We start from the raw sequence: 16,297 nt of genomic DNA on the forward strand, positions 1-16,297 counted from the left end.
TTATGGTTTTGAAAAATGACTTCAGCAAATGCAAGTTCTATTTTCAACAAATATCACACACACACACCTACACAGCAATTGCTTTTAAAACTGCAATAATACTTACAGGAGTGGAAACCATAACTAGATTCGGGGCAGCACAATCTCCTTGAGGAACATATGCGACAGCAAACAGAGTTGTAGATATCCAACAGATGCTCACCACTGAAAGGATCAAGAAGCTAGATGAACATGTTATATAGAGTCACAGCAATTTACATGGGATTCCTTTCATGATACATATAAGCATTCATGTAGATGAGTATCATACATGCTAAAATACAGTGACTTTCTTATATACACAGGTTTTAATGTACCTTCATTTATACAACAGTTCTGACCAGAAATAATGAATGAAAACTTTGATTCTCCCACTTATGAACGTGCATCTAACAGAGTACTTATCATTTAAGCACTCAAAAGGTCTTACAAGAATGGATTGAATAATCAATAACAATTTTCATTTGACATTAACTGTGAGGCCTCAATTAATGAACATAAACAGAAAAATTAATGTTAATGAATCAAACTGTAGAATGACAGCCTAGTGCTGATATAAATATTGTAGTTGTTGTCTTGTGCGAGATTGCTTGTTACTGAGAGATTATTGTAAACTTTAATTGCTTTGAAGGATATAAAACGAAATTTTGCATGTAATAATTTAATTTTTTTTCTTTCTGTTCTTATAAAATTAATGAGTAGAATTAAAGCTTGATTTGTAATTCCCTCTGTTCACATTTGCTAGTAGTACAAAAGTTAGCTTAAAACTGAAGATCGGGAAGTTGAATTCAAATTCCAAGATAAAAAATGAAGGTCACACTTATACTTGCCGAAGACAATAGCTAGCTTACCAGATAGTGGATTGTCATCAAGTTTAGGAGCTGGTATGGACTTAACTTCCTGTAGGGTTGGTTTATATTGACAAAATGTTCCATCAGCTTTTCCAACAACTAGTTGCTTTCCTTTGGGACTCCAACAAGCTAAATAAAAATGTTAATTTACATTACAATAATAACAATTAATTAGCTCTGTTTCCCTAATTTCAAGGGCATTGGATTTATTATATCTTAAAACATATATTTTTTCTGTGCGTGTGTTTGTAGTCATAAGGCTTTTAAACGGCTGGACCGAGTTTTTGATCGAATTTTTTGGGTGCAATTAAGTTGATCAGAGAATGGTTTCGAGTCGCAATGTATCAAATCAGAAATGTTTTTGTTAATTTATTTATTTAAACATTGGATGGTCATAACGCCTAGATGATTAATATTCATTTTAACCTATTGTTGAGCGAGAATTGAAATAAATATTTAACCCATTGCCTGCCAAAGGACAAAAAGAAATTCAGCTCTGCTTTCTGTAGGGAATTAATTTATTTAAACATTGGACTAGTGGATCCGTGCGGAACTCCGCACTGTGCTTTGAATCGTTTCATAAGGCATTTCGCTCTTTAAAAATTTCAAAGAAAGAACATTATGAAGAAGAACCGAAAAAAGTAAACGAAAAAAAGCAAGCGCACAAGAGCAAGCAATTTGAAGACATCAGTAACAAAACCTCGTTAAATACAACGTTAATTTGATCACAGCTCACCTTTTGGTTGTACGTATTTTCAATGCAAACATAAATATCATTAAAAGTGTGGTTGAGTGACTCGTTAAAAAGCAGTAATTTTGCATGTGAAAAAACAGGTTGTGGCAAATACAGTCCTGCGCATGTGAGCATCTAACGGGAAAAAAAGAAACATTAAAGAGATATTTATTGGCACAGATTCAAATTGGCGCCATTTTGATTAACAGCAAGACACTCCAACAAACCTAGCAATTGCACCTTCCTTTTCGAATGCTATTTATTGAAGGAATGCGTAATAAAAAAACAGCAAAAACCGTTTTGCCGAAAAAAAACATGCGTCTATGTTTTGTCATTAGCTAGCATGATACCATTTTGAATTATTCGTAAAACAGAATGATGAAGATCTCACGTAGCGATTGAAACAAACATTCTAGAAAAATAATAAATTCGATTAAAATAAGTGTTTTTATTTTTGAACATTGAACAATACCCCATAGCAGGCCGCTTTAACTGTTACGGCTTAAATGCCCGCACATGTTTTTCTTTTAATCGAACACTTAAAATTCAAAACCAAAACCAGTTGAATTGAGTCCATTTTTTTAAGTGTAATTTTTCGAACTTAGACAAAATGTTTTTTTTTTCAGCCGAAAGCAGAGGAGTAGAAAATGATTTCTTACTAATGAAGTTGATAATAATTTTGATGTTTTATATCGTATTCGAATAAATAATTAAAGGTTTACTGGGTGAAACTCGTAGTTTCAATTTGGCGTAGTATTTTTTCATTTGTACAAAAGATCGAACATTGCTATTAGAAAAACCTACACTTAAGCATACAATAAAAATGTTTTTCTGCACAAAAAGGATTCCCTTGAGGTAAATCTAATACTTTTCTAATGCTTACATTATGCTTAGTGGTATGGCCGGAGTCAAAGCTTTAAAATAAAGGAAGAACACCCTTCAATTAACAGTCAACTTATCTGAATAATCACTGTAGCCTGCATAAAGGAGTCGAAACACCAAGTAACATTCCCACTGCATTAATTTTATTACGTGTGTTATATGTTGAATGTTATGAGTACATGTAATGCGTAATATTAATGTAAATTTGCTATTATGTCGGACAGCCCGAGCTTGCCCGAAGTTCAGATAATTTATAGCCTAACGCTCTACCGAAAAACACTTATCAATTTAACCAAACAACTAAGTCCAGTGTTTTTAAGCTTTATTGGAGAAAAAAAACAGGTTAACTTTACTTTTTTTTTTTGACGAAGGCAACGCAAAAAATTGGAAAATTGTATTAGGATTTTGCCTAAAAAAGGAAAAAAAAATTTGCATAAGAACTACAGGCTGTGTCAAGGCTTTGCAACAGCAAGGGACGTTTCCGAAAACTTGATTTTTAGACCGTAAGTCTATTTTTCGTCATTAGCCGGCCTGATAAGTTTTAAAATTAGGTTGAAATTTCTTCAAGAGATTGCAGGCTGCTTGAACCGTTATGGCTTAGATGGCAGCATGTGTTCATCATTTAACAGCATGGTTAAAATACAAAATAATTTGAACTAAGTTCTTTTTTAAGCGTAGCTTTTCAAATGTAGTAAAAATGTGATAGGCTTTTTTTTTTCTTTTTGCAAAAAAGAAGAAAAAATATATATTACACCCTTCAAATTGAATGGGTATTTTTTATTTGTACAAAGAGTCAAACACTCATTAGAAGAATCTTTATTTCAATATACGATTTACAGTATACTCCCGATTATCCATGCTAATCACCAGGTGGCGTAGCACGGATAATTGAAAAACACGGATAATCCGAAAAATCATTTAAGGAATATGCAGAGTAACTATTTAAGGGGAAATTAGAAAAAACAAAATTATACATATATATATCTATATATATAGTTTGTATATATATATATATATATATATATATACTCACACAAACCTGCATCCAGTAATGAATACTGCTTCCAAAAGTTTGTAAGCGTTACAACTTCGTGGATCAAGTTTTTTAAAAGTTTAGCTCTGTACAGTCGTTTTATTGATGCAATTACACCTTGATCCAGGGGTTGCATTAAAGATGTAACATTTGGAGGGAGAAATTTTCCGGTAATTAGCCCGTCATCAGACAAGAAACAATTCCTTTAACATAACGATTTGGGAAAGGAAAAATTGAATACCATCTTAAGTTTTTGGCATCAAAATTGGCACTTTTGTTTGGAAATCTAGGTATCTGGGTCAAACATTTTGTTGTAAAATACACCAAATAACTGCTTATTTCTATCACTGAGTGAATGTAATATCTTTAGTAATTTCATAAAACATAATAACAGTATGGAGAACAAAACTAACCTGCAGTCGCAATAGCTTGGGGTAAGCTTGCAACAACTTTCAAATTTATTCCATCTAATTCATGAACATGTAGACTACCATCACTTAAACAATAAGCATATATGCTATCAATTGCTGGATTCCAGATGAATTCTTTTAATGTTGCTCCAGAACTAGTAGATAGAGGAACTTGCAAAAAAGGCTCTGGAGTCTCATCCTGTAAAAACAAATAAAATAATAAAATAAAAACAATATAAAATACAGTAAATGCCGCTTAATGTGATCATGGTTAATGTTACCAGAATCACGAAGTTCCAAAACATTTGTATATTAACATGTGTTAAGTGCCTTCGTTTATTGTTGTCACTTTTTCATAAACTCTCAATTTACACCCCACCCCCACGCCACCCCCCATTTTTGCTCCCAAATCAACAGAAATACAAAGGCAAATAATGACAAGTAGCTTGCAGAAAAAAAAATCCCTTTTTTATCAATAAAGTAGAAGAATTTTCTCCATGCTCAGTTACACAAAAATCTTCACTCTAAACGGTCAAACATTTTAGGGATGGAGAAAAAGCACAATGGTTTAACTTTCAAGGAAAAAATTGACATTTTAAAACACTTTGACAATTTAACCATGATGAGTCATGGAAATGCCGCAGAACTAACATTTCTGAGCCATTACTTAATAAGTTGCTAAAAATCGTGGCGAGATTGAAAACAAAGTGAAGCTAAATAAAAATTTTAACAACAAGCAAAACCATGCTGGAAAAGATGGTGAAGTTGTGGTTTGTGAATGCCAGGGAAAAGGATGCATGAGTAAACGGTTCATTAATGCGACAAAAAAAAAGAAGATCTTGCTTTTAAAACAAGCAAAAAAGACTCTGTAGCAATGGACGGATGATTAACTCGATGGAAAAAAGAGCTAATCCATTTCAATAACTTAGTAATTTATAATTTAAAACTGCTTTCAAATGAGTAATTGTAATTTTAATTTGCAGTTGTAAAAATCAATGCTTCTGAATTGGGAAAAAAAAAATCATTTTGTGTGTCCTGGATTCTATTCGGTTATTGCTATCAATCCGTTATTGTTATCAAACTATCTTTGTCCCTAAGTGATCACTTTATGCGGCGCCTACTATATTCAATTTTAACAAGTGAATTCAGCATTTTTTTATCATTGATATTTTGTATTGTAATTCAACACACATAAAAAAAGCAAAAGAGTTTACTATTTGATTTTGCTAAAAATAATTTTTGATAATCCTATAATCGGGGGGCATGGCAGTGCCCCTGCCAAGTCGAGCGCGAAGCAAACACTGCCGTAGCATCCTTTACTGGAACCATTTCGCCGCATTTTCAGGCCCCTATTTGAAAACCTTCTGATAAGACCAGAACGCAGAAATTTTCGTCATCCAGTAAGCTATAATCATATACTTAAAATCCGAAATTTCAAGTCTGTAGGTCATTTAGTTCCGAAGTTAAGCGAAAGCAAAGTTTCGCATTTATGACACTCACTCACTCACTCATGATCATCAAAATAGAACTAGTACTTCCCATAAACTCAGAGAGGTGAAATTTGGTACAGAGTTAGGGTTTAATGGCCACATAAAGGGAAAACTATAAAAACTAGGATAATCGAAGATCTGGCTATTAGACCAAACTATTAGAGATCGACATACCGCCTTTACAAAAAATATTCAACTTGGTTGGCCGCTTCATTTGATGTCAAAAATCGAAAGTCTGAAGTATCTAATGAAGAACCCTCAGCTGGTCTCAGCTGTATTAGAGATATGGTAATGCCCCCTTCTACTATTGGTACATAAAAAAATCGACTGTCATTGCAAAAGTCCAGCGTAGTGGGACACATCTTCTAATTTAATTTAGCCTAACTTTAGTCTACTCGAATATTACACAAATTAAATGTTTCTACAAAAAGAAGTGAAATCCCACCAAAAACATTCTGTAAAAAACTAGCCAAGTCTCGATGGAGCTGTTTGTTTATCTCTAAAAAGTAATGAAATCTAGACAAAGTCATGACAAGTCGAAGGTTCCTTACTGCGATTTCTTTATTGTTATAGTTAATGTTGTGTGACTTGGCCGTTAAAGGGTACACAAGGGTACAAAACCAGGTGCTCCATGACACGATTGCACCAACCTGTCGCCGGAACCGCTACCCATTGACGATGGAAAATTGTCACTTGGAAAACGTGTAAACAAAATTGACCTGTACCCACTAATGTATAAAGAATGTTTAACGGCCAAGTCACACAACATTTACTATAACAATAAAGAAATCGCAGTAAGGAACCTTCGACTTGTCATAACTTTGTCTAGATTTCATTACTTTTTGAAGATAAACAAACAGCTCCATCGAGACTTGGCTAGTTTTTTACAGAATGTTTTTGGTGGGATTATGTTTACTAATAATAAATAGATGACAGCAGGGTCTGCCTCAGTTTACTACTAATAGCTCAATATATGGTTAATTTAGGAACAGATACTACTTTTTACACTACCCACGTACAGTACAACCACAAACACGTGGAGTGGGGGGAAAACTCGACTTGCTGCTTAATCCACGTGGTGAACCCTGGTCATTTTAATATAATAGAGAAATAGGTAAAGCATTGAAACGAATGTTTATTATTTATTGAAAACCAAAGCCCTGCCATAACTTGAATATTCGATACCACACTCAATCAGTTGAGAAGTGAGCTAAACTTGTGACAGAGGATGAAGGAAAATGTCGCAAGGGTGATAACTGAGAAGGTTTTCATAGTAAATAACAATCAGATCAAGAACATTTGATACAAATTCAGAATTTAAAGAACTTGAGCATAACGAATGACATCCAAATTGGTTGGTTGATTGGGTAGGGTGGTTAGTGGGACTCGACTTGCTGCCACCGCCAGGTGATTAAGCCCGTCATTTGGAAGGTTAGGGAGTGGTTCATTGCCCCCTTCTCTCCCTGGCACACCATGTCTTTGAGAAATATATGTATTTACATTTGGGGTGGGCATGTGTTTTGCTGTTTTTCATTGAAACTTCCATTGAAATTGCCCCCTTTGACCCCCTCTCTGGAAAAATTTGAAATGACGGGCTTGCCCATGGTGAGTCCTCAGTCATTTCTTCATGAGAGAAATGCATTAAAAACATTAAAACAGATGTTTAATAATATATTTTTATAGATTTATGTCAGCTTAAGAATTTTTGAAATAATATGACTTTTACTTTAAAAATGGTATTTTAAGGCTTTCTGTGTGAATTCAGATGATCAACAAAGTAACCCCAAGTTTTTTCTATATATTTTGGTAACTATTTGGTATTTTTTCTACTATTAGAAATAAAGAATATTATTTTTTGAAGAAATACACGTCTTTAAAAATTGCCGTTTTTTCTATTTTTCTCAACTTGAGGGCTCTTGCGCGATTTCAAATCTTTTTAATAAATTTTTTAATATTTTTATTTGTTATTAGGATGCTAATGGGCAAGTTTTCTGCTCTATTAGACATTGATTGGGGGGGAGGGGGATTTTCGACTCCCCCCCACCCCCCAGTGTGTATGTACCTACAGTGCAGTTACAAGATTGATCTACAGTGATATAATAAACATTTAATAAAATTGAATTATTTTAACGTTTGTAAAGTTAATAGCTATGGAAAAACTTAAAAAATTTAGTGGAATTATCAATTTAAGTTTATAATAGCACAAAATTTGTCCTTTCCTTTCCTCCTGCTGTTAAAACTTTTTTTCTACATACACATGAAACTTATGAGATAGCTAGCATTTTATTACTTTTCCAACGGGAATTTATGGTTGTTTGATAATATGTACCTAATAATATATTTATACAGAATAATGTATCATAGTAAATTATAATGTAAGATATGTGGTGGCTTATTAGTAAAAATAATAAATGACTGTCTACCAGCAAACAAAAAAGGACTAACAGAATTTTCTAGGTTTACCGTTTTTACCGGTAAAAACCAAGTTTTTTCCGTGTTCCAGAATAAACCAGTTTTTCTCAGGAAAAAACTCAACCCTGCTTAAAGCACCCCATAAAAATTTTAATGGGGCAGTCTAAGCCACGGACCCCTCCCCCCCCCTTGTGGGCGCCCCCAACCACAAATATTTTTATGTAAGATATTAGGTATATTTTGTTTTGATTTACACATTGCATTAAAGAACTTTAAATAAATATTTGGTACAATATTTGTCCTGGTTGGCTTTCTGATTGTCCAAGTCATATTTAATCACTAAAAAATTTACACTGTACATGCAAAAATGCATACCAAATCAGCAAATGCTGCGATGTCATACATGTTAGCTACAAGTGACAGGTTGTTAGATACAAGCACTGCCAGAGTTTTTTCATCTGAACTAAGAGCCAATAACGATGGAGTTTGAGATGGCACGACATAGCTGAAGTAGTTCTCTTCTATGCGTCGATTTTCTTTATCTTCATCCACATCCAAAATATTTTCAAACTTTAAAATTTTAAATCCTGCAAAATAAAGACTAGGGCTCATTATACAATTAAATACTGTCTTCATATTTCATTAAGTTTATAGTTTCAAAGCTGAAACAATTTGCAGTAAGATTGCTCGATACTCAATAAAAATTGCAGATGCATTTTGTGATTGTAAGGATAGGTATCTGTAATTCTTATAGACATTTGTACAATTTTTAAAGTTGTTTTGTTTAAAACTTATCCCACATAAATAAACATTTTATTGGTAATGAAAATATTTAAAACACAGGAATAGTACAAAGCTCGTAAAAATGAATTACAGGAGCTAATTAAAAACACGATTCAGAAATGTCCGTGCATAAATATATAATTTTATTATTAAAGTAGAATACCTATAAAACGCCTATCTATTTAATATGATTTCCTATAAACTGTATATCTTTTTGGAGGTAAACTACAAGTAGTGTAGTTAAAAATATGTTTCTGCATCACTGTTCCTTGGCATATTAAATTTCTCAATTTTGCACTTTAGTTCAAAACTTTAAAAAGAAAAATAATATTCATAGTATAAAGAAAATAGTACCAGATTATCCTTTAAAATGTAGCTGCTATGCAAACTACTAAGTGCAGGATAATGTTCTATTATGAAACTTATTTGCTTATGAATGATAACTTAATGGCTTTTCTTGCTGGTTAAAATGGAACACCCTGTATATTTTAAATGAAACATTCAGCTTCCCTTAACCGATCAAATTGATAATAATATTAACAGTAGTAGTAATAATATTATGTATTAATAAAAAATATTTATCTCATCAAATGTGCCATCCCCCTCCCTCCAAGAGGGTGAGAGGGCACACCACCTCAAACATTAAGGAACCAGACTCTCAGAAAGAGAAAGACCCCTTACCACTAAAAACACACATGCAAAAAAATGGTCTTGCTAGGTGAATTAAAGTATTTTCAGGAAAGACATAAAAAGGTATTCAACAATATCAAAACAATTGCTTTCATTTAAAAAGTAAAAGCATCTTAACTTAGCAATTCAAGCAACTTAAAATTAAAACATGGGTAACTGACAAATCACGTCTAAAAGGTCCGTCTAAACAACAACAAAAATAAGTAAATAAAATAAAAGAAATAAACAGAATATTTCTATTTCTGCATTTTTTACTTATCGACTTTCAAATTTAACTTATGTTTTATCATCATTACTAAATAATAATTTTGAGTAGAGTGAATGAAAAATTAATTACGGTCATTCATATGTACCCTTAACAAAAATATTTAATTGACTAGTTATGGGCACATTAGCTTGAAAGGATCTTAAATATTTTAATTAATGGCAAAATTATACCTATACGATAGGAAAAAAAAAAGCTAAGGTACGTACCATAGAACTGCAATCTGATGAAAATCAGCAATGTAATTTCTTTAGGAAAAAATCACTCAAAAACTTAAATGCAAATAAAATTCACTGTTGGTGACTGAGAAGCACTAGCATTATAAATACACTGTAGGTAAAAACTCATGTTTGGAAAAAATGTGTTCTTCATAGATGCTATTTTGAGAATCCCCCGATTTTGTTCCTTGAATATGGAGACCAAACTTGATAAATTGACAATACAGAACAAACCTGCCTATTACTGATTCGTTGCCCATAACTAGTCATTTACCTTAATATGGAAGCAGCTTTTACAAAGTCTGCTATTTAAAAAGTAAATGAGCACGCCTTTCCTTTTGAGTGGCAAAAAGATCCATCACTCGGTTGTTGAAATTGTGAGTGTCTACAATAACATTTCTGTTAACTGAACAAACTGCCAATGCGTTAAAGACGATCCTGGCCCATAGTGTTCCTTAAATATGATTTGATTCTTTAGACAGAGCGTACTAAAACACCTCTCTGATTACGCAGTTGTAACTGGAATGTTCAAAGTTGTCTGGAGAGCTTTTCTAAAAATGTGCCATGAAAATCATTTGATTTGAAGAACTTCAATAATTCCACAACAGATGACATATTTCTGAATGCTTCATTCTGATAAATAATAGTAATCGCATTCTTTATTTTTTATTCGATTATATAAATGCACTGAAGTTTTTTTTAGCTCCTTTTTAACAATTTGTAAACTGATAATAATTTTTGAAAATTATTTATATTTTTAAGATGCATATTTTTTTAAGCAGCAGTTAATCAATTTTACATATTTATGAAAGTTGAATATTATAAGTTTTGGTTTTTCTAGTTACTGCTTTAAGTGAATTTGCAGCAGTGAGGATGAGGTTAATGTAATGTGTCATAAGATTTAAGAGAAATTGCAAAGTAACAAAATTTAAATTTAACATCTGAGTGTTTCCTCTTACATTAAAATAGCTTTGAATATGATAATATTAGTTGCAGGGATACTCACCAAGAGGGGGGAGGGGAGTCATGGCTCAGATTGTTTCATTGATATTGGGGGCGGGGGGGGGGGTAGCATCTCTTCAAACCACTCTGACCCTAGATATAAATGTAATCAAGGTACGCTAAAACAATTCGAAATTTACAACTCAAGAATTCTTATCACTTCTCCAAGCATTTATAATGTCACACCCAGCAGGATGACAAAGTCGATGGCGTTCATGCAATATTTTTAATATTTTAATAATGTATTAGCACGACATTGAGCCAAATGAGATTAAGAGGCCTAGTCTCTGCCCATACGTAAATAGCATACGTTAATCCTGACGTCATCGCTCGGATTTACCGTAACGAACGCTAGCAACTTACGCACTTACCGTACGTAAGGTAACTGCCGTAATCTCTGCCCAAAAATACCAGAAGTTCGTTAATACTCACTGGGATAACGAACAGTGGCGTAGCTAGACCCGACTTTACTTTTATATATAAATATATATATATATATATATATATAATATATATATATATATATATATATATATATATATATATATATATATAGGTGGGTGAAATAAGCCGAAAAAATTTTTTTTTCGAAATCAATTTTTGGATAGCGCGCAAAAGTTGCGTAGTGAGCTAGTTAGCACTCACAAAAAATTTCTTGGATATTAAAAAATATCTAGCCGGCGCTATTTGACACTGAAAAACCGAAAAAAAAAGAGAAAAATGAATTTTTGTCGAAATTTTTTTTAAAAAACTAAATTCCAAATATTTTGCTGGAATGCACCGAAAATGTTATATAATGAGCCAGTTCGAGCCCATAAAATGTTTCATTGATTTTAATGAGCATTTAACCGCTCCTTTCCGACATCAAAAATTGGAGAAAAATGAAAAAATATTGAATTTCTTTAAAAACCAATGTGAAAATTATTTTTTTAAATTAAATCATAGACTAACTAATTAAATAGCGCCATTAATCATAGTAATTATTATCACGCAATAGTATCATACATTTTCGAGAACTACATATCTAGATAATAAAATTTAAAAAAAGAAATCTTTAAATTTGATTTATAATAGCTCATGCATAATGAGTATTATTTTTTGGAACAATATTGTCCCTTGTTATCAAATGATGGAAGTTCTTTCCTAGCTTGAAGTTTAGCACGAATGTATCCATCTCGTGCAGTTTCACCACGAACTTTTATTGCAGCTTCGGTTATTAGTTTCACACAACGTTTCACAGCTTGCGTGTGACAGGGAAATTTCTCGAAAGTAAACTCTGTAGAATGTTCTTTGCACATTTCTTTCCATTGTTGGTCTTTTAGATGCATTGTAAGAGGTGGCTCTGTTACAACACAGTTTGCCCAATCAACTAAATCAACATAATCAACGGCTTCAAAATTGAGTTTAGGACGCTCAAAAAATCGTACACCATCCGAGCTCTTCGTCTTCTTATTTCTAGAGTTCAGAATGCGCCTAACAGCTAATTCCCGAATGTATTTTCTTGAGTCAAACAACACTGTCAACAGTAGCTGTTCAGGATGAGCGAAATATGAATTACTTGAGAGAACTTTGAAAATTATCTCCTTAACGTTGTCTGGAAACTGCCTTGCAAGAGAAATCATTTTCCAAAAATGTTGGGAGCGGTACTGGCAGTTCGGTTTCATTTTTATTTCAAACCACATTGGAGCATAAACTAAAATTACATACTTTACAAGCATTGTAAGGTTTTCTGATGGAGTTGGAGTGCCTATATACAAGCGTAACAAACGGTTTGTAGTTGTCAGTCATCGCGCATGACTGACTGAGTTTGCCTGGGCTACTGTCAGCCACGCTTGAAGGACAACTACCATCTTTTACGGCAAGACAGATTCTATACAAATATTGTTGTTCAGTACTTAAATTTTTTATATCTTCCATGTCCAAAACCAGAAGATTGCAGTCAATTTTATCAAATTTGACCACCGGATTTTTTTTACAATCTCTAAGAAGTTGTTCGATAGCTCCAGAATATGAATGTGGCCACTTTGTGCAACCGTCCAATTCCAGTATAAGATGCCTCAGTGGCAACTCATTGTGGACATTGGACACAAGAGAGGACCCCTTTAATTGCTTAATTCCCAGCTGTGGAGGTGTAGAATTACAGCATTTCTTGTCGGGGGGTTTTGTCTCTTAAGTGGGTCATAAAGTCGAGAGGAAGAAATGGCTTGAGAAAAAGAAGAATACTTGCGTTCAATTCATTAATCAGTTTAAAGGACTTCAGAGGATTCACATTTTTTTAATACTCAAGGGCTCTATTTGTCAAATATATATAAAATAGTTATAAAATAATCTTAGGAATAATAGAAGTAGTTGAGCGCCGTTTATTATCCAGGAGAAACAATTGGAACCGAAGATTAAAAAATTAGCATCTTATGTAACTATTTTTTATTTGAGTGTGTGCATTTTTTAAAATTGGCGTACAAATGTCGCATAAAATTGATTGAATTTTCACTGTTTTTTCTAAGTAACGTATTGCGTAACATTTCAGTACTTACTTATTTCGAAACTACTTTTAATTTTTTTTTTTTTCATTTTTCCAATGTTTCAGTCTTAAAGGAGCGTAGCTAAATATTCTACGAAATGTATAAAAGTCTTTGAGGATTTCAACTAATTCACTGACAGATACTTCTAATGTTTGCTGAAACTAGCTTCAAACTTTTATTTTCGACCCCCCCCCCTTTTTTTTTGAAAAAAGTGCATTTTTGCCCTTTTTTTCAGTTTTTCAAGGTCAAATAGCGCCGGCTAAATATTAAACAAATTTAGCGAAATTTTTTATGGGTAATAACGGGCCCATATAGCAACTTTTCCGCACTATCCAAAAACAGATTTCCAAAAAAGTAACCTAATATATATATATATATATATATATATATATATATATATATATATGTGTGTGTGTGTGTGTGTGTGTGTGTATAATCGCTTGGAATTTTTTCCTTTTCTTCTTTTTTTCTTTCTCTTCTCTCTTCTTTTTCTCTTTTTTTTTTGAGACTAACTTTTCGGGGGGGTTGTCCCCAAAACCCCCAGCTATCCCTGATAACGAACGTACGGTAAGCATCAAACCACACCTTTCTTCCTGTCCCTGTAAGCCAATGGAAAATTAGGATCGTTGGCATGAGAACGCTCAGAAGACGAGGCTAGCCTCAGTTGTTTTGTTTTGATTCTCCTTCCGACGTCTGCTCCCAATCAGAGACATGGAAAAAATGTTCCTATTGTTACTTACACCACTTGGGTACCCAAATCAGAAAAAAAGGGGCACAAAAGAAGAACCTTTTGACCTAAGAACCATAATGATAATAAAAAAGAGCATTTTTGTTGGAGTTTTTACCATTTACTAACTTTTTTTGATATGCGGGCCTGCAAAAGCTTTTCAAAAAAATTCATGCAGACCTGTGATTTTTCTTTTTTTTAACTTGTAAAAAAAATAAGAAATGTTCGCAAAAAGTTAAAAACTAGTGAAAAAAATTTGTACGGCTGAAATTTTTTCCCCTTTCTTTTTTACAAAGAAACATAATAATAATAAATAAGTAAATATATAAATAAAACTCTATTAAATAACTCTTACACAAATATTTAAATGTTGAGACAAGAAGTAACTATGGTAAAAAAAATAGACATAAAAAGCTGCTGAGAAATCATAGAAATTTACGAAAATTAATCTCAAAACGGACGTAAAAGATGAAGTGTTGGATAATATTATCATTAGGTATTACAGTGTTTTCTTTCTTTTTTTTATTTTCTGTGTGGACAACCAAAAAATCTGAGAGAACCAGTCATTTTTTTTTTCTGCTGGTGCGTCAGACCACCGGGCTGCTCTACTATTCGAAAAGAAAGTCTTTACACAAAAATTTCAGAATGAGCATCTCTAACTCCAAAAACAAACAAATAACGAAAAAAATTATGTTTGCGTTGTGAAACAAATACACGGTATCTCATGAAACCAGCTGTTGAAGAGGAAAAAATTAAGACAAAAAAAAAACAGAAGCTAAACGGTATGATAAAAGATTTTCCCTGACACATGGGCAGGGGGCAGCTGATTCTCTGCCCTTTTACATGTTATTCTGTTGAGCGACGTTGCTAGACTCTTCCCCGTTGACCTCTGCTCTTTCCTCGAAACCGCTATTGCTCTTGGTTGGTATTAGACAACTATGATTTTGTTCAGGCTCGGCGAAATTTGCCCACCCTTGAGTTGCAATGAATTCCTTCGGGTGTTATCACCCGCCATTTTTTGCCTACTGATTCAGTCATTGCAATTGGCTAAGGTCAGAGGGGTGGCCCTTAGTTTCGGGGGCAGCTTCGAGCGAGCCCGCAGCTCTCAAAGCTGTGCACAGAGCTAAAATTAATGGGATTTAAAAACTTTCTGGTAATGTTTAGAGCTATGCGTTGGAAGGGGGGGGGGGGCTAGATGTTTGAAATCTGTTGGTTGCCTTGCTTTTTTAAACTCAAACACAAAACAATATTTTTGTTAGAAATGTATTTTATTAATTACAATTTTTCTGGGTGGGCCCGGCCCACCCTGCCCATTGCGACGAGCCGCCCCTGTTTTCTAGATATTTTTATTGTTTTTAATTTTAAGGATCTCATGAAAAACTTCTTACTTTGATTCGTAAATTTAAAAAAAGGGGGGGGGGGGGTATATAGCAAATATTTGAATAATGCAGTTTTTCAAAATGACAACATCTTGAATAGACCAGGAGAATTGAACTATGAAAGCACACTAAGAATGGCTTGAAAAACTACATTAGGGAACAAATTTTTAAGTGCTACGATTCTTTCTCATTTTTTTTTTAGCTAAAAATAAAAGTAGATTTTTGTTAAGAAAATAATAAATATTAATAGATTTCAAAGGTGTCACAAGGATTATTTATAATTAAAAGCACTTCATACCATTTTGAATTCCAACAAAGAGCAGTCCATACTTGCTGGATGCAGCTATAATATTGACACATTCTTGGGGCACAACTTCATTCACTTTTGCTAATTTGAGAGTTTTCAACTGCTTGAAGTAAAAATTCTAAAAACAAAATTATGTAACAGATTTAAAGATTAAAAATGGATGTCCCTATTATCACATAGTGATAGTCAAGAATTGAAGAAAGAACATTAAAATTTGTAGATTTTTGTATTATGATTCAGTATGACCACCTTGTGATTTGGCATGCTATAGATAAGATTGTAACTGTATTTTATGTACAGAGTTTTCTGAAAACGGGCATACTGCCTCTTTATTTCTAACATCACAAGTAGAAACTTAAAAAAGTAAGTCACAAGTTCATTGGACCAGTAACTACAACATTTTACTGGTCTGCACACACTTTTAGTGGTCCATTCCGGTGTCCTGGTTTTAAATAATGGAAAATTTAATAAAAAAGAGAAATATGAAAAACAAAATTAACTAACATGACAAAAGGAATTCAGCTGCAACATTTTAATTATGGTGCAATTTTTCT

General features: G+C 33.1%; 1 protein-coding gene across 1 annotated transcript in view; it reads right to left on the reverse strand.

Annotated features, from left to right (window-relative positions):
* The window catches only part of LOC129224280 (nuclear pore complex protein Nup214-like), a 124,830-nt gene that overhangs the window by 101,515 nt on the left and 7,018 nt on the right, over positions 1–16,297 (reverse strand). The window contains 5 exon segments of the mRNA XM_054858707.1: positions 107–204; positions 891–1,019; positions 3,952–4,147; positions 8,226–8,437; positions 15,735–15,861. Coding sequence (XP_054714682.1) covers positions 107–204; positions 891–1,019; positions 3,952–4,147; positions 8,226–8,437; positions 15,735–15,861 — 762 coding nt within the window.

The sequence above is a fragment of the Uloborus diversus genome, chromosome 6 (assembly GCF_026930045.1).
Source record: "Uloborus diversus isolate 005 chromosome 6, Udiv.v.3.1, whole genome shotgun sequence".
NCBI classification, from domain to species: Eukaryota; Metazoa; Arthropoda; class Arachnida; order Araneae; family Uloboridae; genus Uloborus; species Uloborus diversus.